General features: G+C 43.9%; 1 protein-coding gene across 1 annotated transcript in view; it reads left to right on the forward strand.

Annotated features, from left to right (window-relative positions):
* The window catches only part of LOC143781992 (collagen alpha-6(VI) chain-like), a 217,247-nt gene that overhangs the window by 112,986 nt on the left and 79,633 nt on the right, over positions 1–24,628 (forward strand). Inside the window, exons 26-29 of the mRNA XM_077269013.1 lie at positions 4,131–4,193; positions 10,684–10,734; positions 17,109–17,144; positions 19,699–19,761. Of these exons, the coding sequence (XP_077125128.1) occupies positions 4,131–4,193; positions 10,684–10,734; positions 17,109–17,144; positions 19,699–19,761 (213 nt within the window). The remainder of the gene's footprint in view (positions 1–4,130; positions 4,194–10,683; positions 10,735–17,108; positions 17,145–19,698; positions 19,762–24,628) is intronic.

A 24,628-nucleotide genomic window follows, 5' to 3' on the forward strand; every position in this document is an offset into this window, starting at 1 on the left:
GTGTGTGGGCAGAGACTATGTGTGTGGGCAGACTATGTGTGTGCGGAGAAGATGTGCGTGTCTGTGTGTGGGTGTCTGTTTGTATCTGCGTGTGTCTGCCGGGGTCTGTGTGTGTGTGTGCGCTGCTGTATGTGTGTGTGTCTCTGTGTGTGTGCGGGTCTGTGTAGGCAGGCATTGTCTGATGGGACTACAGCTCCCATCCAGCTATGTTGTCACATATAACAGTGAAAGCATTAGCCGGTGATGGGATAGTAGTCCCATCAGATGATGCCTGTGTTGAATTGTAAAAAAAAACATACAACATTCATACTCACCAAACACCTATTCCCCGATGCCCTCGATCTCCTGTAACAAAAATAAAATAATAAACCAACAGTATACTCCTTGTTCCGATGTAATCCATTTAATTACGACTGTCCCATGATGATCTCCCCTGTAGAACAGTATCCCTCCGCTGCTGGGAGAGAGGTCACCTGAGTTCATGCTGTCACCGGCAACGCTGTGTGAGAAAATTGTCACTCAGTGGATCCATAAAGTGAGAGCACGAACTCAGGTGACCTCTTCAGTGATGCACTGCAGGAGTCATTGTCTCCTGTCAGTGCATTGCGGGAGGCCCTGTAGAGCGGTCACATCTCCCGATGTCACTGTTCTACAGGGGAGATTGCCGTGGTACACTCGTTATTAAATAGATTACATCAGAATAGGGAGTATTTGTGTTGGTTTATTATTTTATTTTTCTGCAGGAAATCGAGGGCGTCACATGGATTAGCTGTATAATAAAAATGGGAAACTGTGTGGTGTTTTATTTCATTAAAATACTTTAATCTGGCTGTGTCTCTTTTAACCTATAACAACTATAGGATTAGTAATGGATAGGTGTCTTATTGACACCTCTTCATTAATAAGCCGGGCTTGATGTCGCCTTACAATACAAAGGTGACATCAACCCCACAACTATTACCCCACTTGCCACCGCTATAGGGCAGTGGGAAGAGAGAGGCTAAGTGCTGGAATTGGTGCATCTTAAAGATGCACCATTTCTGGGGTAGCTGAGAGCTGGTGTTTGTAGCCGGGGGGGCAATATCCATGGCCCCATCCTAGGCTATTAACATCAGCTCGCAGCTGTCTGCATAGCCTTTTTTGGTTATTAATTATAGGGGGACCTCATGTCATTTTTTGGGGGGCTCCTCTATTTTAATAGCCAGTAAACGCTAAATATACAACTGTGTGCTGATATTAATAGCCTGGGAAGCTCCATGGGTATTACCCCCTTCCCAGGCTATAAACATCGGCCCCCAGTCTCTGACTTTCCCTCTCTGGTTTGGAAAATTGTGCGGGAGCCCATTACATTTTTTTCCCATTTTTTTTAAATTAAACAGATATTGCGTTTATGGCCAGGTTCACACTTGCGAGAAACTTGCACGAGTCTCACACCTCAATACCCGGCACTCGTATATTCGTGCTTTCATTTTACGGCACCGCTGCGTGGGAATTTTCTCACGCAGCGGTGCCGCAAAGGACAGCACAAACTCTGATGAACTCTCGCACGGCAGCATAGTGATACACTGCGGGAGGATACCTCCTTTTAGTTTATCGCCGGAGCTATGTAGAGCGGTCACATCTCCCGATGTGACTGTTCTACACGTGAGATCACCGTGGGACACTGGATATTAAATGGACTATGGCAGAAAGGTAAGTATATTGTGGTTTATTTTATTTTTATTACAGGAGATTGAGGGCATCGGGGAATTAGGTATTTGGTGAGTATGAATATTGTATGTGAATATGTAAATGTGTTTTGTTTTTTTTACAGTTGAACAGCTCATGCTGTCACTGTTATATGCAACAGCAGACATAGCCAGATGGGTACAGTAGTCCCATCAGACGATGCCTGGCTACACACACACAGAGACACCCATACACATACACAGACACCCGCAGACAGATACTCAGACCCGCATACAGCCACGTACACAACTGCAAACACCTGCACACACACAGAGACACACGCAGACACCCGCACACACACACAGACCCGCAGACTGCCATGCAGACACCCACACACACCTGCAGACACCCGCACACACACAAATGCACACAGACATGTGAGCTGTAGTCATGGCCCACATTGGTGTCTGCTTTAGCATGCGCTGGCCACCCGCATCACATATATACAGTCCCATTGTCTCACTTGCCTGGTTCTCCAAGGCCTCTCCTAAACACAGAGACACTTCTTCCCCAGTTTTGGCGAATAAAGAGACAGAGTCCACTTCCAACTTTTACTGAAGAACTTTACTTATTTTAAATTGCAACACGTCCACATCAGTTACAGCTTCAACACAGAGTTCTGCACCATTCACATTCTTCACTTTCCCTGTGCTCTTCTCTATGTCCTCCAGTTTGTACCCGGGACTTCCCATCCCGCACAGTATTGCAGCGTCCTCCCTGTCTGGCTGTCTACCCTTAGGTGTTCCCTTGTCCATTTCGCACCAGACATGAGGGCATCTGCCCAAGTAGAAAGCTGCCACATTTATGGGAGCAACCTGCATTTTGTCCTGCTGTGACTCTTGCTGTAGCTCCTGCTCTCACTACCGCTGTCACTGCTTCTTGCACTGCTGCTGTCACTGCTGCAATTCTGGCCCGCTGACCCTGGATGGCTGGGCTTCTTACTTTGAACGTTGCGGGGCCCACTGTATTGCCCCAGGCTCTAGGGCCCTTCAGGACTGCCTGGGCTCTCTGACCCTGCTGGCCTGTCTCAGCTTCCAGGCTCCACTAACTTGTAACAAGGAAATCCTCCTGTCTTACCCACAGATGACCCCTCCTAAGTTAACTGTTACTGTTCCTGAGTTTCTATATCTAATCTCAGTGGGCTATAATGCCCCCCTCTAGTGGCTAACCCTATTATTAAGCTTTCACTATATTCAATATACAAATGGTAGCATGAAGAACATAACAGTGTTGCAAAACACAAAAGTAGGTATATACACATTGAACATAAAGCATTTAGTACCAGCTTCAACCGGGACATGCTTAAAGGGGTGGGGGCATACACCAGTCTCTGTTACCCCTTACAGAAACCCGCAAATAGACCCGCACATATTCTCCACTCACACATAGTCTCCGGCCATACACATATTCTCCACCCACACACTCTTCCTCCTTCCTTTTTGTAGCGTTTTTGGCATGCAAATCTGCAGCTAATCCGCAGACCTTTTTACACCTGCGGTTTAGCTGCGGATTTGACGGACTCATGAACCGCAAAAAGAATTGACATGCTGCAGAAAATAAAACACAGAGAATCAGTGCGGAATTTTCCGCAGCATGTGCACACCAATTCTGGATTCCCATTGATTAACTTTGCGTGAGCAATCTTTGTGGATTTGGTGCAAATCCGCATGGAAAAAACACTGCGGATCTGCAACAAAATGCGCAACATGTGCACATAGCCTTAATGTTCCTCTTTATTTCACCACAGCCCAGCTCAGTACTACAATATAGTTTGTAAGAGTCCTATGCTCAACCTGTTCCTTTAATGGAGCTACTTTGCCAGTATGGGCAGTTCTTATCTCTTCCATCTCTGATGCTCTGGAACTTCCACCAAGGGCACTCTCTTTATCTTATGTACTCTGTCCTGTGTGGGCCTGTTACCTCTTTGAGTTATAAACTGCTGAGCCGTACTACTGGGCGTCCTCTCCTGGGACCCGTCCCCGATTGGTCAGTCTGTTCTTTCAGTCACGTCTTTTCTAGTTCTGTGCTCAGGATCTTGCTATCCTCTCTTTGCCTCTCTCGGTATGGACAACCTTGTCATGCGGCACCGCTCATGCTATACCTTAGATCTTTTCCCTGCACACTCAGGCTCTTTCTAACTACCTGACAGGAACTGTCTCTGGTCCCTTTAGCTTGGCCCCTCCCACTGTGGTCTAGTCCCAAACATTAACAATAACTGTCCTGGTCAACTACCTGTTGCTGGTCAGAGCACAGCTTGATCACTAATAATGTTTGTGTGTTTAATGATTTGCATTGTAACAATACACGTGTCTTCAAGGGGGAACATGTCATTTCCATCTCCTTATAATAGTGTATAACAAACAAGGTTTAAATAAATAACATTTTTTTCTGTTCTTTTGTAGGGAGAACCTGGAGATTCTGATGAGAAAGGAAACCCTGGGGATGAGGGGAGAAGAGGATTTATGGTTAGACATAGTTAGATATAGTAAATTTAAATCAGATGCCAGAAAGGTGAACAATCACATTGCAATTATGCACAATTTCTAGGGTCACATTCTTTTACTCCTATGGTGATCTCTAGCAGTGTGATTTCTTTTAAAGGGGTTATCCCAGGAGAAAAGTTAATTTTAATCAACATTTTAATCAATAGATCTTTCAATAATAATAAGTTCCACAATTGGATGTTTTTTAAAAAAGTTCCTGACCAAAGTGTTATGGACGTGTTCACACACTCACATGGGTAACAGTTGAAAGAAAGGACTTACAAAGAGACACACCGTACCTGCACCCAACTGGTCCCTGTACAGACTAGGAAAGTCCTTAAACACACAACCAAAAAATACCTCCTCAGGCCCGACTCCCTAAAAGGCCAGAGAGGGGTTTCTCGTACCTTCTGAGGACCCAGAGGGGAGGCCGCAACACAAATCTTACAAAGGGAAAGGAGAGCGTGCAGGAGACACAAGAATCCAGGGTAAGAAAGTAAACAACGATCATACAGGATAGACAGGAATAAATACAGAGGACCAGAAATTAAACAGACTAAGGCCGGGGTCACACTTGCGAGTGCAATGCGAGAAACTTGTGTGAGTCTCTCGCATCAATACCTGTCACTGCTGCTGGCACTCAGGACTGGAGCATTCAGCTGCATTGAAATACATGCAGCTGAGCGCTCTGCTCCTGAGTGAGGGCGTCAGTGCCGGGTATTGATGAAAGAGACTCGCGCGAGTTTCTCGCATTGCACTCACAAGTGTGACCCCTGCCTAAGTGAAAATCCTCCCAGACTCCCAACCATAAAGGAAAGAGAACAATGCTGGAAAGGAGGAATTAATCAAGAAACATAATCCCTATTTGAGGTCTGCAAGTAATGCATTTTTTTTTTTGACCATTTCTCATTTACAGAAAATAAAAACAAAAATTATTGCTTGGAAATTCAGAGGCATGTTGACAGTAGTTTACAGAATAAAAGAACAATTTACATTTCACTCAAAAATATACCTATAAAGAGAAAAATCAGACAAACTGAAAATTTTGCAGTGGTCTCTTAATTTTTTGGCAGAGCTGTATATTAGATAGATAGATAGATAGATAGATAGATAGATAGATAGATAGATAGATAGATAGATAGATAGATAGAAGAAAAGTCGGAAATTCATGTGCGCATACAGTAAAATCACACTGACAGGTTAGAATAGAATAGATATATACACATGGGATACATAGATATATAGATGTCAGTGACACACACATATATATATATATATATATATATATATATATATATGTATGTATATTACATAGCTAGAAGAAAAGCCGGTAATTCATCTGCCGTGTTCTGTAAAATCACTGCAGGAGCCGACAGGATAGAAGAGATGGATTACATACAGTACATACAAATGGAATAGGAAGATATATAGATGTCAGTGACAAATACAATTAGTACAGTGTGAGTGCAAATTACTGGTGTCACGATGCGTATTGCGATCCAACGGGTGGTCGGTCAGCGGACGGCACAACACACACACAATGGGATGGTATTGGGGAGAGGAAGGCTCTACAGATAGGGAAATGGGGGATGGTCACTACCTGAACTCAAACCTGAGCCTGTCCCTGCACTCCCCTAACGTCCTAAACGGGTCCTTCCCCCTGCCGCCGTCACAAACCTATGTCCCTCGCTGTCACCTAAGGGTATGTGTCCAGGGGCCAGATTACATCTGGATTAGCTGCGGATTGAACGCTGCGTACAACCTCAGCGTTCAACCCGCATCATCCAGATGTTACATCATGGTGGAGGGGATTTTATGAAATTCCGTCTCTATTACGCGTGCGAACACACATCCGGTGGCCCTGCGTTTACGGACATGCGGAGCGTCTTTTTAGAACGCAGCATGTCTGTTTACCTTGCGGTGATGCTACGTTGCCGCAAACTAAATAACAGGGTCCTATGTATAGGGTGCGGCGATTACGGATGTGTGCAATGAACACATCTGGAATCACTGCACATACAGAAGGGGACGGCGCTTTGGGCGGAGTGAGTTTTACGCTCCGTCTAAAGCGCCAACAATCCGGACCGTGGACACGCACCCTAATACTTCCCTGGCTAGTGCACTGGCCGGTAAAGAGGACTTCCCTCACCACTATAGATAATACATCACAGGAGACAGTATTTAGCTTACAGACACCGCTACTAAGCTCCACACAGCAGATAGCACAGCAACAGGACTCCAAACACCAGAAGTGGCTGACCCCAGAGAGCTGCTCCTGCAAGGCTGGTCTCCAAAGATAATCTCTATCACCAACAGTCAGCTGATGCATCAGGTGACCATTTAAAGGATGGTGGGAGTGGTCACCACCACATCAGCTGACCCAGCAACACTGCAGTTACACCAGATTGCCAGCAGGGAGGAAAAACTGACATTAACCCCTGATGGGCTGAAAGGAAAAAAGCTACATTTAAACAAAGTGGAACCAGAGCTGCCACAAATCCAAAAATGGATTGTGACAACAGGACATGTATTTAATTATTAAAAGATTATTTATCCGAAAAAAAATGACATCAAGTCCAGAGGTTAGTAATGGAGAGGTGTCAATAAGACACCCCCATTACTAACCCCATAGTCACATTGTAAGAAAACACAGACACCCAGAAAAAACTATTTTAGTTGAAAGAAACATACAGACTCCTTTAATATTCTTAATTAAACCATACTTACGACCTCGCCTACTCCCCCGATGCCCTTGTCATTCCTCGCCTTTCTGCAGAGATGCTTTAAATCCATTTGTCCCATGACGGGCCCAGCTCTGCTACATCTAGATGTCTGTGTCTTACTTTCAATTAAAGGACTTTTTTCTGGGTGTCTGTGTTTTCTTACAATGTGACTGTGGGGTTAGTAATGAGGACGTCTTTTTGACGCCTCTCCGTTAGTAACGTCGGGGCTTGATGTCACCTGATGGTGATATCAACTCACCCAACTATTTCCCCACTTGCCACTGCTACACGGCAAGTGGAAAGAGCGAGGGTAAGTGCCAGAATTGGCGCATCTTAGAGATGTGCCTTTTCTGGGGCGGCTGAGAGCTGAAGTTTTTAGCCTGGGGGAAAGAGTATCCATGGCCCCTTCCTAAGCTATTAATATCAGCCTGCAGCTGTCTGCATAGCCTTTGCTGGTTATTAATTATAGGTGGACCCCACATCATTTTTTAGGGGGGTCCCTCATTTTAATAGCCAGTAAAGGCTAATTATCCAGCTGTGAGCTGATATTAAAAGTCTGGGAAGCTCCATGGGTATTAACCCCTTCACAGGCTGTAAACATCTGCTCCCAGCCGTCGGCTTTCCATCTGCTGGTTACGAAAATTGAGCGGGAGCCCACGCCATTTTTTTCCAAAAAATAATCTTTTATTAATTAAATACATGTCCAGTAATTTGCACACAGACTACTAATTGCATTTATCACAGACATCTATATATCTACCTATTCCATTTGTATTTACTGTATGTAATCCATCTCTTCTATCCTGTCAGCTCCTGCAGTGATTTTACAGAACATGGCAGATGAATTACCAGCTTTTCTTCTATCTATCTATCTATCTATCTATCTATCTATCTATCTATCTATCTATCTATCTATCTATCTAATATACAGTACAGACCTAAACTCTGGACACACCTTCTCATTTAAAGATTTTTCTGTATTTTCATGATTATGAAAATTGTAAATTCACACTGAAGGCATCAAAACTTTGGATTAACACATGTGGAATCATATACCTAACAAAAAAGTGTGAAACAACTGAAATTATGTCTTATATTCTAGGTTCTTCAAATTAGCCACCTTTTGCTTTGATGACTGCTTTGCACACTCTTGGCATTCTCTTGATGAGCTTCAAGAGGTAGTCAGCGGAAATGGTTTTCACTTCACAGGTGTGCCCTGTCAGGTTTAATAAGTGGGATTTCTTGCCTTATAAATGGGGTTGGGACCATCAGTTGTGTTGAGCAGAAGTCTGGTGGATACACAGCTGATAGTCCTACTGAATAGACTGTTAGAATTTGTATTATGGCAAGAAAAAAGCAGCTAAGTAATGAAAAACGAGTGGCCATCATTACTTTAAGAAATGAAGGTCAGTCAGTCTGAAAAATTGGGAAACCTTTGAAAGTGTCCCCAAGTGCAGTTGCAAAAACCATCAAGCGCTACAAAGAAACTGGCTCACATGAGGACCGCTCCAGGAAAGGAAGACCAAGAGTCACCTCTGCTTCTGAGGATAAGTTTATCTGAGTCACCAGCCTCAGAAACAGCAGCTCAGATTAGAGACCAGGTAAATGACACACAGAGTTCTAGCAGCAGACACATCTCTACAACAACTGTTAAGAGGACACTTTGTGCAGCAGGCCTTCATGGTAAAATAGCTGCTAGGAAACCACGGCTAAGGACAGGCAACAAGCAGAAGAGACTTGTTTGGGCTAAAGAACACAAGGAATGGACATTAGACCAGTGGAAATCTGTGCTTTGGTCTGATGAGTCCAAATTTGAGATCTTTGGTTCCAACTACCGTGTCTTTGTGTGACACAGAAAAGGTGAACGGATGGACTCTACATGCCTGGCTCCCACCGTGAAGCATGGAGGAGGAGGTGTGATGGTGTGGGGGTGCTTTGTTGGTGACACTGTTGGGGATTTATTTAAAGTTGAAGGCATACTGAACCAGCATGGCTACCACAGCATCTTGCAGCGGCATGCTATTCCATCCGATTTGCGTTTAGTTGGACCATCATTTATTTTTCAGCAGGACAATGACTCCAAACACACCTCCAGGCTGTGTAAGGGCTATTTGACCAAGAAGGAGAGTGATTGGGGTGCTACACCAGATGACCTGGCCTCCACGTTCACCAGACCTGAACCCAATCGAGATGGTTTGGGGTGAGCTGGACTGCAGAGTGAAGGCAAAAGGGCCAACAAGTGTTAAGCATCTCTGGGAACTCCTTCAAGATTATTGGAAGACCTTTTCCGGTGACTACCTCTTGAAGCTCATCAAGAGAATGCCAAGAGTGTGCAAAGCAGTCATCAAAGCAAAAGTTGGCTACTTTGAAGAACCTAGAATATAAGACATATTTTCAGTTGTTTCACACTTTTTTGTTAAGTATAGAATTCCACATGTGTTAATTCATAGTTTTGATGCCTTCAGTGTGAATATACAATTTTCATAGTCATGAAAATACAGAAAAATCTTTAAATGAGAAGGTGTGTCCAAATTTTTGGTCTGTACTGTATATACATATATATGTGTGTGTCACTGACGTATCTACTCTAGTCTAACCTGTCAGTGTGATTTTACTGTATGTGGCACATGATTTGCAGGCTTTTCACCAGTGCGTAAAAATTGGACGGCACTTGCATGGTCCAAGTGCTGTGTGATTTCTTTATCACACCCATAGTCTTGCATTGGCGAGTCTCGGCCGAGTCTCGGTGACAATCGTAGCATGCTGCAATTTTACATGCACATGGAATACAACAGAGAAAAAATACGGTGATGTGAGCTGCCCCCTAGATTAACACTGGTCCGAGTGCTATGTGATGTTTTCCCGCATAGCACTCATCCGTATTCTACAGTAGTGTGACTCCGGCATTAGGCTGCCAGTCTGCAGTCATTCTATGTGAGGATACTTCGGTGCCGCTTCAGGGAATAGCAGCCTTGTGACCGCAAGTATACGATTTGCATACTTCCTGCAACATTTAGACTAGACTGCATTGAGCGAGGCTGCGCTCATCTAGTCAGTACTTGACTACATGTATGCAAATCACATACTTGACATCATGCACCCATCGGCACTGGAGAATCCTCACAGCACACAGTGCACTCAATGTGAGGATTCACAAGTCTGCAGTCACAAAGAGTAGCCTATTGCTAACCAAAATTCTCTTTTTATGAACACTAAATAGATAGGTGTTTTTTTTAATATCAGGCTTTATATTACTTATCCCCTTCTGTAAGCGTTTCAGAACACCCATAAACTGCTGTATAATGGCACATCTTACTGCAGGAGAAGTATTAAATTCCGCCCCGTGTCTGCTGTGCATAGTAACCATGTGAAACACAACATTCAGCAGAGGCCGAGCCCACAACTCCCAAGATACTGTAAGGGCAGTCGTGTGATTTACCCCCTGTTAATACCTCTCTGACTGCATCAGTCTGAAACATCAATTTATGACTTCGCAAACTTAATGTGAAAGCAGCCAGTGGCTTAAAGTATATACTTTAGGAAAATGCTTAGATTTGTACTTCAATTAGAAGTTACCGTGTATCTGGCTATATACCAAATATATTATGAACTTTCTGCCATGTGTTCAATAACTTAGGTCACTCTTCATCAGTCCCCCTTCGCAGTCAGTGTAGAGTTTAATTTTTTCATAAAGAACTATTATTATTCGGTGTATAATGCTTCCAATTTTACTTTATGCATTTGAATAGGGAGAAACTGGTAAAAATGCAGTTGGAGCACCTGGAAGAAAAGGAATAAAGGTGAGTTTTATCTTTTTTATTCCATTCCTTTTGTTTGTTTTTTATTCCCCCCTTCTAGAGCCATAACTTTTTAACTTTTTACTTTTTTCTTCTCTCATCATAGCCGCATAAAGGCTTGTTTTCTAGCAGGAAGACTTGTATTTTAAGTAGAGGCTGTGCTGGATTGCTGATTCAATATTGTACTGTGGCAAGGCTTTATAGAAGTATTAAGATGGCAGGCTTGGGCCATGTTCACATGTTCAATATTTGGTCAGAATATTACATCAGTATTTGTAAGCCAAAACCAGAAGTGGGTGATAAATACAGAAGTGGTGACGTGTCTCTATCCCCTTCCCGACCTTTGACGCATACGCTGCGTCATGAAAGTCGGTGCCAATCCGACCTGTGACGCAGCGTATGCGTCATGGAGGGATCGCGCTCCTGCAGATCGGGTGAAAGGGTTAACTCCAATTTCACCCGATCTCCAGGAACAGGGGGAGTGGTGCTGCAGCCCAGGGGGGGTGGCTTCACCCCCTCGTGGCTACGATCGCTCTGATTGGCTGTTGAAAGTGAAACTGCCAATCAGAGCGATTTGTAATATTTCACCCAAAAAAACGGTGAAATATTACAATCCAGCCATGGCCGATGCTGCAATATCATCGGCCATGGCTGGAAAACCTAATCTGTCCCCCCCCCACACCCACCGATCTCCTCCCCAGTGCTCCGTTACGTGGTCCGCCCCCCTAAGTCATCCTGTCCGCTCCTCCGTCCTCCTGTCCGCTCCCCCCGTGCTCCGGTCCCCCCTCCCTGTGCTCCGGTCCCCCCCCCCCCATGATCCGATCACCCCCCTTTCATACTTACCGGGCCTCCCGGTGTCTGTCCGGCTTCTCCATGGGCGCCGCCATCTTCCAAAATGGCGGGCGCATGCGCACTGCGCCCGCCGAATCTGCCGGCTGGCAGATTCGTTTCAGATGTATTTTGATCACTGCGATATAGCCTATCACAGTGATCAAAATAAAAAAAATAGTAAATGACCCCCCTTTATCACCCCCATAGGGACAATAATAAAAATAAATAAAATATATATATATTTTTTTCTACTAGGGTTAGGGTTAGAACTAGGGTTAGAATTAGGGTTAGAATTAGGGGTAAAGTTAGGGTTAGGGGTAGGGTTAGGGCATGTGCACACAGTGCGGATTTGGCTGCGAATCCGCAGCGGATTGCCGCGGATCCGCAGCGGATTGGCCGCGGATCCGCAGCGGATTGGCCGCGGATCCGCAGCGGATTGGCCGCGGATCCGCAGTGGATTGGCCGCTGCGAATTCGTAGCAGTTTTCCATCAGGTTTACAGTACCATGTACACCTATGGAAAACCAAATCCGCTGTGCCCATGGTGCGGAAAATACCGTGCGGAAACGCTATGTTGTATTTTCCGCAGCATGTCAATTTAGTGCGGATTCCGCAGCGTTTTACACCTGTTCCTCAATAGGAATCCGCAGGTGAAATCCGCACAAAAAAACACTGAAAATCCGCTGTAAATCCGTAGGTAAAACGCAGTGCCTTTTACCTGCGGATTTTTCAAAAATGGTGCGGAAAAATCTCACACGAATCCGCAAAGTGGGCACATAGCCTTAGGGTTAGGGTTGGAATTAGAGTTAGGGTACCATCTCACAGTGGCACTTTGATCGGTACGACGGTACGATCCGTGACGTTCCAGCGATATCCATACGATATCGCTGTGTCTGACACGCAGCAGCGATCAGGGACCCTGCTGAGAATCGTACGTCGTAGCAGATCGTTTGGAACTTTCTTTTGTCGCTGGATCTCCCGCTGTCATCGCTGGATCGTTGTGACAGCGATCCAGCGATGCGTTCGCTTGTAACCAGGGTAAACATCGGGTTACTAAGCGCAGGGCCGCGCTTAGTAACCCGATGTTTACCGTGGTTACCAGTGTAAAAGTAAAAAAAAAAAACGTACATACTCACATTTCAGTGTCCTTCAGGTCCCTTGCCGTCTGCTTCCTGCTCTGACTGTCTGCCGGCCGGAAAGTGAGAGCACAGCACAGCAGTGACGTCACCGCTGCGCTCTGCTCTCACTGTACGGCGGCACTCAGTCAGAGCGGGAAGCAGACGGCAAGGGACCTGAAGGACACCGAAATGTGAGTATGTACGTTTTTTGTTTTTTTTACTTTTACGCTGGTAACCACGGTAAACATCGGGTTACTAAGCACGGCCCTGCGCTTAGTAACCCGATGTTTACCCTGGTTACCCGGGACCTTGGCATCGTTGGTCGCTGGAGAGCGGTCTGTGTGACAGCTCCCCAGCGACCACACAACGACATTCCAACGATCACGGCCAGGTCGTATCGCTGGTCGTGATCGTTGGTAAATCGTTATGTGAGACGGTACCCTTAGGGTTGGAATTAGGGCTAGGGTTGGAAATAGGGTTAAGATTAGGCTTGTGGTTAGGGTTAAGGATAGGGTTAGGGTTGTGTTTTGGTTACAGTTGTGGGTAGGGTTGGGATTAGGGTTAGGATTAGGGTTAGGGTTGGATTTAGGGTTACGGGTGTGTTGGGGTTAGGGTTGTGGTTAGGGGTGTGTTGGGGTTAGGGTTGTGATTAGGGTTATGGCTACAGTTGGGATTAGGGTTAGGGGTGTGTTGGGGTTAGTGTTGAAGTTAGAATTGAGGGGTTTCCACTGTTTAGGCACATCAGGGGTCTCCAAACGCAACATGGCGCCACCATTGATTCTAGCCAATCTTGCGTTCAAAAAGTCAAATGGTGCACCCTCCCTTCCAAGCCCCGACGTGCGCCCAAACAGTGGTTTACCCCCACATATGGGATACCAGCATACTCAGGACAAACTGGGCAACAACTATTGGGGTCCAATTTCTCCTGTTACCCTTGCAAAAATAAAAAATTACTTGCTAAAACATAATTATTGAGGAAAGAACAATTATTTTTTATTTTCACGGCTCTACGTTATAAACTTATGTGAAGCACTTGGGGGTTAAAAGTGCTCACCACACATCTAGATAAGATCCATTTGGGGTCTAGTTTCCAAAATGGGGTCACTTGTGGGGTGTTTCTACTGTTTAGGCACATCAGGGGCTCTGCAAATGCAACGTGACACCCGCAGACCATTCCATCAAAGTCTGCATTTCAAATGTCACTACTTCCCTTCCAAGCCCTGACGTGCGCCCAAACAGTGGTTTACCCCCACATATGGGGTACCAGCATACTCACAACAAACTGGGCAACAAATATTGGGGTCCAATTTCTCCTGCTACCCTTTTGAAAAAAAAATTGCTTGCTAAAACATCTTTTTTGAGGAAAGAAAAATGATTTTTAATTTTCACGGCTCTGCGTTATAAACTTCTGTGAAGCACCTGGGGGTTTTAAGTGCTCACTATGCATCTAGATTAGTTCCTTGGGGGGGTCTAGTTTCCAAAATGGGGTCACTTGTAGGGGAGCTCCAATGTTTAGGTACACAGGGGCTCTCCAAACGCGACATGGTGTCCACTAACGATTGGAGCTAATTTTCCATTCAAAAAGTCAAATGGCGCGCCTTCCCTTCCGAGCCTTGCCATGCACCCAAACAGTGGTTTACCCCCACATATGAGGTATCGGCGTACTCAGGAGAAATTGCCCAACAAATTTTAGGATCCATTTTGTCCTGTTGCCCATGTGAAAATGAAAAAATTGAGGCTAAAAGAAATTTTGTGTGAAAAAAAAGTACTTTTTCATTTTTACAGATTAATTTGTGAAGCACCTGGGGGTTTAAAGTGCTCACTATGCTTCTAGATCAGTTCCTTGGGGGGTCTAGTTTCCAAAATGGGGTCACTTGTGGGGGAGCTCCAATGTTTAGGCACACGGGGGCTCTCCAAACGCGACATGGTGTCCGCTAAAGATTGGAGCCAATTTTTCATTCAAAAAGTCAAATGGCGCTCCTTCCCTTCCGAGCCCTGCCGTGCGCCCAAACAGTGGTTTACCCCCACATATGAGGTATCGGCGTACTCAGGACAAATTGGACAACAACATTCGTGGTCCAGTTTCTCCTTTTACCCTTGGGAAAATAAAAAAATTGTTGCGAAAAGATCATTTTTGTGACTAAAAAGTTAAATGTTAATTTTTCTTCTCCATGTTGCTTCTGCTGCTGTGAAACACCTGAAGGGTTAATAAACTTCTTGAATGTGGTTTTGAGCACCTTGAAGGGTGCAGTTTTTAGAATGGTGTCACTTTTGGGTATTTTCAGCCATATAGAACCCTCAAACTGACTTCAAATGTGAGGTGGTCCCTAAAAAAAATGGTTTTGTAAATTTTGTTGTAAAAATGAGAAATCACTGGTCAAATTTTAACCCTTATAACTTCCTAGCAAAAAAAAAATGTGTTTCCAAAATTGTGCTGATGTAAAGTAGACATGTGGGAAATGTTATTTATTAACTATTTTGTGTCACATAACTCTCTGGTTTAACAGAATAAAAATTCAAAATGTGAAAATTGCAAAATTTTCAAATTTTTCGCCAAATTTCCGTTTTTTTCACAAATAAACTCAGAAATTATCGACCTAAATTTACCACTAAGGAGATAAACACACAAAAAACACACACCGGCGCTCCCAGGGGAGTAAAAAAGAAGGCTGCAGGTGCCTAGACAGTAACTGTGCTAATTCTGTCGAATAACAAAAGGGGTTTTTTTTTTTGTTTTGGTGACGTCACCTTTACCACGCCCCCCCTTTTTTCACCGCCCCGTGCGCCAGCTTCCCCTGGTCCACGTGTGCCGGCAAGCGGTGATTCTGACGTGTGCGGCGGGCACACACTCACCAGGGAGGACGCTCCCTTTACTCTTGGGTGTTTGTGCCGCCCCACGCCACTGCTCTAGACATCGCCACTCTGGATACTGGACTTTCACTCCTATGGGCCGCTGGCGATCCTGTCTCTACAAGCTATTAGGACGACTGCAGCCCTCCTGAGAACGTGCTATCACCCTTACAAGCAGCTACACCATTAGCCAGTAAGTGTGCTTTCCTTTTTAATAGCAGCCACGCATTTCATGTGGAACTTCGGACAAAACAGGCATCTATTCTGCCATTGACTTTTGGTCGTTGCCACTATATATATCTTTATTGTGTGTCACGCTGTGTCCAGGCAGACGCTCACTCTGTATACTCATGTATTATTTATCCAGTTGGCGCGGTGCCTTTGTTTATTTAGTACTAAATTTACCACTAACATGAAGCCCAATATGTCACGAAAAAACAGTCTCAGAACCGCAAGGATCCGTTGAAGCGTTCCTGAGTTATTACCTCATAAAGGGACACTGGTCAGAATTGCAAAAAATGGCAAGGTCATTAAGGCCAAAATAGGCTGGGTCATGAAGGGGCTATAATACTTTATCTCTGATTGTTCCACTCCTGATTTTGGCTTACAGATACTGATGTAAAATACTGACCAAATACTGAACATGGCCTTAAAGGGATTGACCCCTATTATGCTGCAAATCTCCATGTCATGTGACCACAAGCATGTGATTTGCATACTTGTGTTCAAGCCCCTCTGCTCCTGGCGGCACCATAGAATCCTCACAGCATGTCACATAAAGTGACTGCCAACTTGTCGTTTAAAGCACCACTTGGGCATTTTGGTTTTTTTTCAGCACTGGAGTGTCACTTTAATTCTAAATCCCACACAGTTTTTTTGGTGCCGCTCTGGTCGTCCTTCACCATCTTGTGAGCGCAGCCTTTGACAGTCCGGAAGTCTGAAGCTACGTCACAAGAGTGCAATGCAAGTGTACGAGAGCCAGAACGAGGCACTCATAGACTAGTATTGTGCTGGAGGCACAGGGGAGCAGCGGTGAAAATGGATAAAAAAGCCGGATGACGAATATGAGACGGGGGCAGGGGACTTACATTTAAAGCACCACTCCAGCGGTGCAATAAGGAAGAATGCTGAAGTGCTTTTAAACCGGATATGACATGGCGCTTTTCAGTTTTTCGTGTTCTTTTCCCCCCCCCCCCTTCTTCCAAGAGTTATAACTATTTTATTTTTCCATCAATATAGCCATATGTGGGCTTGTTTTTTACAGGACGAATTGTACTTTTGAATGTCACCATTCATTCTACCACATAGGATACTGGAAAATTCCAAGTGCGTTGAAATTGTTAGAAAGAAACAAATTCAACAACTGTTTTTTGTTTACCATCTTCTCTATATAGCAAAACTGACTTGGCAATATGATTCTCATATTAATAACCAAGATAGCCCATAGTCTTTTAATATATGAATGCAAAGCCATAAAGTTGGTGTTGATATGAAACCTCTTTGCTCTGTATGTACAGTGCATATTACTTTATATTGCTTGTATATAATGTAACATGCTTTGCTCATTTTTTTGCCACAGGGGCCTCAAGGACGACAGGGAATCATTGGTTTCAAGGTATAAATATTTTCCATCCAATGATTGGATATAAGTTTATATTGTACATTCAAAGGTGGATTATAGAGGGAAATCAGGGCTACCACCTCGGGGCTAAGGTTCCTGGGGGCCACTAGAGAGGTTCTCCTCTCTACAATGGTTTGTGCGCCATCGGTGGAGCTAATCCCTAGACAGGGAGCTTTCCTAAAGTTTCACTGCTGGCAATACAGAAACACTGATCAGCTCCAGGGGAGCTCCCATTGCCTTTTCTGTGACATGATGGAGCAACTATGTCATCGATACGATGCCGGCATGTACACCAGAAGAATTAGATCTCCAGGGACCAGAGCTAAGAGCTGGGGAAGCTGTAATGGGGTAAGCATGTTTTGTTATATATAGTGAGGTCTCATACTATATTTAAGAGGATATGTGGGGCTCATACTGTATATAGGAGTCTATGTGGGGATTCAATTATATATTGGAGGCAACGTGGGGCTCATATTGTATATATGAAGCTATCTGAGGGCTCATACTGTATATAGGAGGTTATGTAGGGAGGGTTCATACTATATATATAGGAGACTATGTGGAGCTCATACTGTATATAGGAGTCTATGTGAGGGCTCATACTGTATATAGGAGATAATGTTGTGGATCATTCTTTATATAGGAGGCTATGTGAGGGCTCCTACGGTATAGGAAGCTATGTGTGGATCAAACTGTATATAAAGGCTATGTGGGGGCTCAAACTGTATATAGGAGGCTATATGGGGCTCACACTGTAAATAGGAGGCTATGTGGGGCTCATTCTGTATATAGTAGGTTATGTGAATGTTTAATAAATTGATTGCTGAGTCTATATACATTAGGATTTTAATAAATATCCCTACAATGTCCTCAAGCTATATGTCTTATGTTACGGATGCAGGTGATGCGTGTGGTTAATTGATCCACTGTGTCACAGGGCCGGACTTACTTAGGAGGGGCATAACTAAGCGGCTACCTGGTGTTCACTGGAGCTCATGATGGTGGAGTCATGGCTGCAGGTAGCTACCAGGCACCACTCCTAGGCACTCCTAGGCAGTTCCTGGTACTGCAGCTGCTGACCCCAGTGGTCATGTATGCAGAGACGGATAGGACTAGGTCTCAGATACTGATTCAGGGTCTGCACTAAGAGCAGGGACTACAGGTTGAGGACTGGCTACACAAGCACCAGGCACCTTGGGTTGAGAACTGGCCACACTAGGACCAGGGACTTTGGGTTCAGGACTGGCAACACAAGGACAAGGGACTAAACTACGGGTTCAGGACACTGACCATACCAGGACCAGGGGACCTCACAACTCATTAGTAGACTACCAAACTGTCTAATGATGCATGGTTGCTTGGCACCTCCCTATTTGGGAGGGTGCTTTCTAAACAAGGTGCCTTCCAGCTATTGGCTGAGACTCATCTTGCTGGTGCGCGCAAATACTAAATGCTTTCCAGCTCTTGGCTAGGGGCATTTAACTATGTGCACGTACTGCCCTTTGAAGAGCAGTGGCACGCGCACCACCAGGACTCATGAGCAAGGGGGAAGCAGTGAGGTCGTCGGGTACCACACCACATGGGCAGGGAGGTGAGTATGTCAGCGTCCCTGCATTGAGGGGAAGGGTAACCATGCAGGGTTCACCGACAAATAGTGTTACATCTTACTAAATACTTCAATATTCAGTCATTGTTTATTAAGATGCATTGATGCTAAAAATGTATTATTAAGAAACAAGGGAGCTTTGAGAATAAGGAATAAGCAAAGTTTATTGCCCAGATTCATCAAGACCGGCAACTTTCTCGCTGTCTTGATGAGTGGTGTGATGCAGTCAGATGCTCCTGATTCATGAAGAGGTACATGCCTATTAATGAATCAGAAGTGTTTGGCAAGTAGCATGCAACATGCCACAAATCTTTCTCCGGTCTCTGACTGGAGTAACATTTTTTACATAAGGAGTGCCAGTGCCACAGCTCTGCCCATTTTGGCAAATCTGAGAAAAGTTTAGTGAAAACACCAAAACTCGCAAATGTTTTGAGCAACTCCAAAATGCTTGGAAAGGTATGGAATCTATGATTTGTGGGAAACTTTTTGCATTTGTTTCTAAGATGTTGTCTAGCTTTGTTTTTCCATCTGAACTATCAATTGGCACAGAAAGTAATTATTATAAAAATGTAATGAATAAAAAAGACTTGTTAATGAAAAAAAACTTTTTTTATCAAGTTTTTATATTGAAACTATCCTGAAAAATTTTCTAAGCTTAATAATAGTCTGCTTCCTGTTCTGTAGAAGTGAGTTTTCAGCAATCATCAACTTTTCATTACAATTAGGATAACAATGAAAGATAACCACCTCCTTCCTCTCTGCACAATGACCCCAGTACAGGTCACAGACCATGCCCACAACACTTCTTAAAAATAAAAGAACATTTTTAATCTAGTGTTTTCTATTGAATTCAGTAAATTTAAAAACAAACTAAATATCTGAGAAAAAAAATAAACATTAAATATTTAGAAAGACTAGACATTATATATATTTTGTTTCCAGGGAGAGGAAGGAGAACCTGGTATGGTAGGAGAACGTGGAAAAAATGGTGAAAAAGGACAAAGTGTAAGTATCAAACATTTCATTACCATTTTCACACTAACTTTTTAGGTTTTTAGAACAGGTGAATGTGAACTTTTAATAAGTTTGATCTCTTACTATTCTTTTTGATAAAAAATAAATCATCTGAGTTTCATCCAGAACACGACTTTTTTCTATTTTATTTTCATCCTTGTTACATCCATGTGCCCTTTTTTATGTCCATGTGACGTTCATGAAAATCGTATGCCACTTGGATGTTCCGCGTGGGATCTATTTTTTTAAGCGCCCATAGACTTGAATTGGTGAGTCTTTTCCGAGACTTCCATGCTGCGATTTTTTTTCTCATGGACAGTTGAACCAAGAAAAAAAATGTTTATCTGAACAGCTCTGTTGAATAACTTGGGTCAGTGTGCTGTCCGATAAAAAATTATACAGCATATTTCCAACTTATATGCTCATTTGCATTTTTGCTGCTAGTCCGGTTGACAGATAGCTAGTAGTGATGACCGAACGTGCTCAGATAAGATGTTATGGTCGGGTGCTGACCGAGTGTCTTCGGCGTACTTGAATAATATGTTCGAGTCCCCTCAACTGCATGTCTCATGGCTGTAACAAAGAGGCAAACCGTGAGGCATGCAGGCGCAGGGACTCGAACATATTATTTCAGCATGCCAAAGACACGCAGCACCCGAGCATTCTCAGATAACACCTTAGCCGAGCACATTCGCTCATCACTAATAGCTAGAAGTCTTCAGCAAACTGTTACAGCGGGCATGTTCCCCAACAGTCCAGGGTTGGAAGTTGAATATATTTTCTAGTGTCCAATCAATGAGTGAAGTAATAGGTTGTTTGGATTTCGGCTGGAGAGTTCAGAGTCTATCATGTTCTGTGGGATTCATTGTGTTTACAGTAATGAGCAGCAGGCTGAATAATTAGTTGGGCAGTTAGAATTGTTACCTCTTTGTCACCAACTGGTTGAGGATGCGCTTAAACCTCTTTTGGTGTCTAGGATTATATGTCAGTTAACTGTCCTAATTTTTATGCCCTGTAACTTTCCATCCACTTTTTTTAGAGTAGATGGTTCATTTTCACCCTTATTCTGGCAGTACTACAATTGCAGAATTTTCCTTTTCCATTGCTATACAGCATACATTGTTCCTGCCATTATCCAGTGGCTTGCTTGCCCAAAAGTGAAAGTCACATCTCTGTTATACTTATTATTATTATTATTATTATTTATTTATATAGCACCATTAATTCCATGGTGCTGTACATGTGAAAAGGGGTTACATACAGGGTTATAGATATCGTTAACAGTAAACAAATTTACAGTGACAGACTGGTACAGAGGGGAGAGGACCCTGTCCTTGCGGACTTACATTCTTCGGGATAATGGGGAAGAGACAGGAGGTCGGTGTGCCGTAGCACTGGTGGTGGTGAGGCAGCAGCTCGGGTGGTTGGTGGGGCAGCAGCTCTGGTGGTGGCGATGTGGCAGCTTGGGTGGTTGGTGGCGATGCGGCAGCTCGGGTGGTTGGTGACATGGCGGCAGCTTGGGTGGTTGGTGACGTGGCGGCAGCTCGGGTGGTTGGTGACATGGCGGCAGCTCGGGTGGTTGGTGACGTGGTCGCAGCTTGGGTGGTTGGTGAGGCGGTAGAATGGTTATTGCAGGCTGTAGGCTTTCCTGAAGAGATGGGTTTTCAGGTTCCATCTGAAGGATCCGAGCGTGGTGGATAATCGGACGTGTTGAGCTGTGGAATTCCAGAGGATGGGGGATATTCGGGAGAATTCTTGGAGGCGGTTGTGTGAGGAACGAATAAGTGTGGAGGAGAGTAGGAGGTCTTGGGAGGATCGAAGATTACGTGAGGGAAGATAGTGGGAGAGTAGTTCAGAGATATAGGGAGGGGACAGGTTGTGGATGGCTTTGTAGATCAGTGTTAGTAGTTTGAACTGGATTCCTTGGGGAATTGGGAGCCAGTGGAGGGATTTGCAGAGGGGTGAAGCAGGGGAGTAGCGAGGAGAGAGATGGATTAGCCGAGCAGCAGAGTTGAGGACAGACTGGAGTGGTGCAAGGGAGTTAGTGGGGAGGCCACAGAGGAGGGTGTTGCAGTAATCGAGGCAGGAGATGATGAGGGCATGCACAAGAGTTTCAGTAGATTGTGGGCTGAGAAAGGGACGGATTCTGGCAATATTTTTGAGTTGGAGGCGACAGGAGGTGGCAAGAGTTTGGACGTGCTGTTTGAAGAACAGGGCAGAAATGAGAGTTACTCCAAAGCAGCGGATTTCAGGTGCGGGAGAGAGCATGATGCCATTTACCATAATAGAAAGATCAGGTAGGGGGGATACGCGAGATGGGGGAATGATGAGTTCGGTTTTGTCTACATTGAGTTTTAGGAAGCGAGAGTTGAAGAAGGAGGATATGTCTGACAGACACTCCGGGATTCTGGACAGAAGAGAGGCGACATCTGAGCCAGAGAGGTAGATCTGAGTGTCGTCCGCATATAGGTGGTACTGGAAGCCATGGGACTTTATGAGTTGTCCTAGGCCAAGGGTATAGATGGAAAAAAGTAGATGCCCTAGGACAGAGCCTTGAGGAACTCCAACAGAGAGGGGGCAGGGTGAGGAAGTAGTGTGGGAGTGGGAAACGCTAAATGCGCAGTCGGAAAGGTATGAGGCAATCCAGGACAGGGCAAGGCCTTTGATGCCGAGAGAAGAAAGAATCTGTAGCAGTAGGCAGTGGTCGACTGTGTCGAAAGCAAAGGACAGGTTGAGAAGGAGGAGGATGGAGAACTGTCTGTTAGCTTTGGCTGTGAGTAAGTCATTAGTAATTTTGGTCAGAGCAGTTTCGGTGGAGTGGTGGGGGCGGAAGCTAGATTGGAGGTTGTCAAGGAGAGAGTTAGATGAGAGGTGGGAGGAAAGTTGACCATGGACATGCTGCTCAAGGAGTACTTATCTGTACATATAAAAAAAAATGTCCTAAAAAAGGTAGTCATTTGACAAACACAGGTCAAAAAAACAATGTACTTACAGGATACAACAATGACCCTTAACCCCTTCACCCCCAATCCTGTTTTCAGCTCCATGACCAGGCCAAATTTTACCATTCTGAACAGTGAATCTTCATAAGTTAATAACGCTAGAACAATTCAATGTTTCCCAGTGATTCTGAGAATTACATTGTACTCGCGATAGTTCTAAATTTAAAATATGAAAATGTTACAATTTTCAAGCACTGAATTTTTATGCCCATAAATCAGCTAGTTATATCACATTACATAGTTAATAAATAACATTTACAATAAGTCTACTTTACATCAGCATAATTTTTTAAACATTTTTTTTTTGTTAGGAAGCTAGAAGGGTTAAAAATTTATCAGCAATTTTTCATTTTTCCAGCAAAGTTTTCAAAAAGTTTTTTTTACAGACCACATCACATTTGAAGTGACTTTGAGGGGCCTATATGACAGAAAATACCCGAAAGTCACATCATTTTAAAAACTGCACCCCTCATTGTGCTCAAATCCACATTGAAGAAGTTTATTAACCCTTTAGGGAAGCAATGTGGAAGGAAAAAATCAAAATTTAAATTTTTCCCACAAAAATATTGCTTTAGCCCAGTTTTTTTCATTTTCCCAAGGGTAACAAGAGAAAATGAACTGTACAATTTGTTGTGCGAATTCTCCTGACTACACTGATACCCCATATGTGGTGGAAAACTTCTGTTTGGGCACACGGCAGGGGTTGGAAAGGAAGAAGCACCATTTGACTTTGGAGCACAAAATTTGCTGGAATAGATAAGACACCATGTCGTATTTGCCGAGATCTTAAACAAAGGAAACCCCCCACGAGTAACCCCATTTTTTAATCTATATCTCTCAATGAATTCATCTAGGGTGTGTAGTGAGCATTTTTATCCCTCAGGCTTTGGCGCCAAATTTTTAATATTTAAAAGGCATAACAGGAGAAATTGCATAACTGATTGCGCCATTAATTTTCTCCTAAGTACGCCAATATCCCATATATGGTCGAAAATTACTTTTGAGGCACAGAGCAAAGCTCAGAAGGGAAGGACTTCAGATTTTGGCCAAATGGTTTGAGGGTTCCATGTCATAATGCCATGGCCCCTGAGGTGCCAGAACAGCAGAACCCCTACATAAGTGACCCCATTTTACAAATTACATCCCCGAATGAATTCATCTAAGGGTGCAATCAACATGTTGACACCAAATGTGCCTCACAGAATTTTATACCATTGGGAGGTGAATATGGAATAATTACATTTTTACCACTAAGATGATGTTTTAGCCCCAGTTTTTAATTTTTGCAAAGGCTAATAGGAAAAACTGGACATCACTATTTGTTGGCAGCAGAATTATTATTATTATTATTATTATTTATTTATATAGCACCATTAATTCCATGGTGCTGTACATGAGAAAGGGGTTACATACAGGGTTATAAATATCATTTACAGTAAACAAGTTTACAGTGACAGACTGGTACAAAGGGGAGAGGACCCTGTCCTTGCGGACTTACATTGATCAATAATCAGCAATTCAGGAATTTTTTTGGGGGGGGTTTTGCCGTTCATTCGTCATGTGGCAAAATTTATAAGACAGCTTATTTCTTCAGGTCAGTATGAGCAGAGCGATACCACATTTAGATCTTTTTTTATGTTTTGCAGCTTTTAACCCCTTCCCGCCACGGCCCTTTTTAGTTTCTGTGTTTTCGGTTTTCGCTCCCCTCCTTCCCAGAGCCATAACTTTTTTATTTTTCCGTCAATATGGTCATGTGAGGGCTTATTTTTTGCAGGACGAGTTGTACTTTTGAACAACACCATTGGTTTTACCATGTCTTGTACTAGAAAATGGGAAAAAAATTCCAAGTGCAGTGA

Source organism: Ranitomeya variabilis, chromosome 6, assembly GCF_051348905.1.
Source record: "Ranitomeya variabilis isolate aRanVar5 chromosome 6, aRanVar5.hap1, whole genome shotgun sequence".
Taxonomy (NCBI): domain Eukaryota; kingdom Metazoa; phylum Chordata; class Amphibia; order Anura; family Dendrobatidae; genus Ranitomeya; species Ranitomeya variabilis.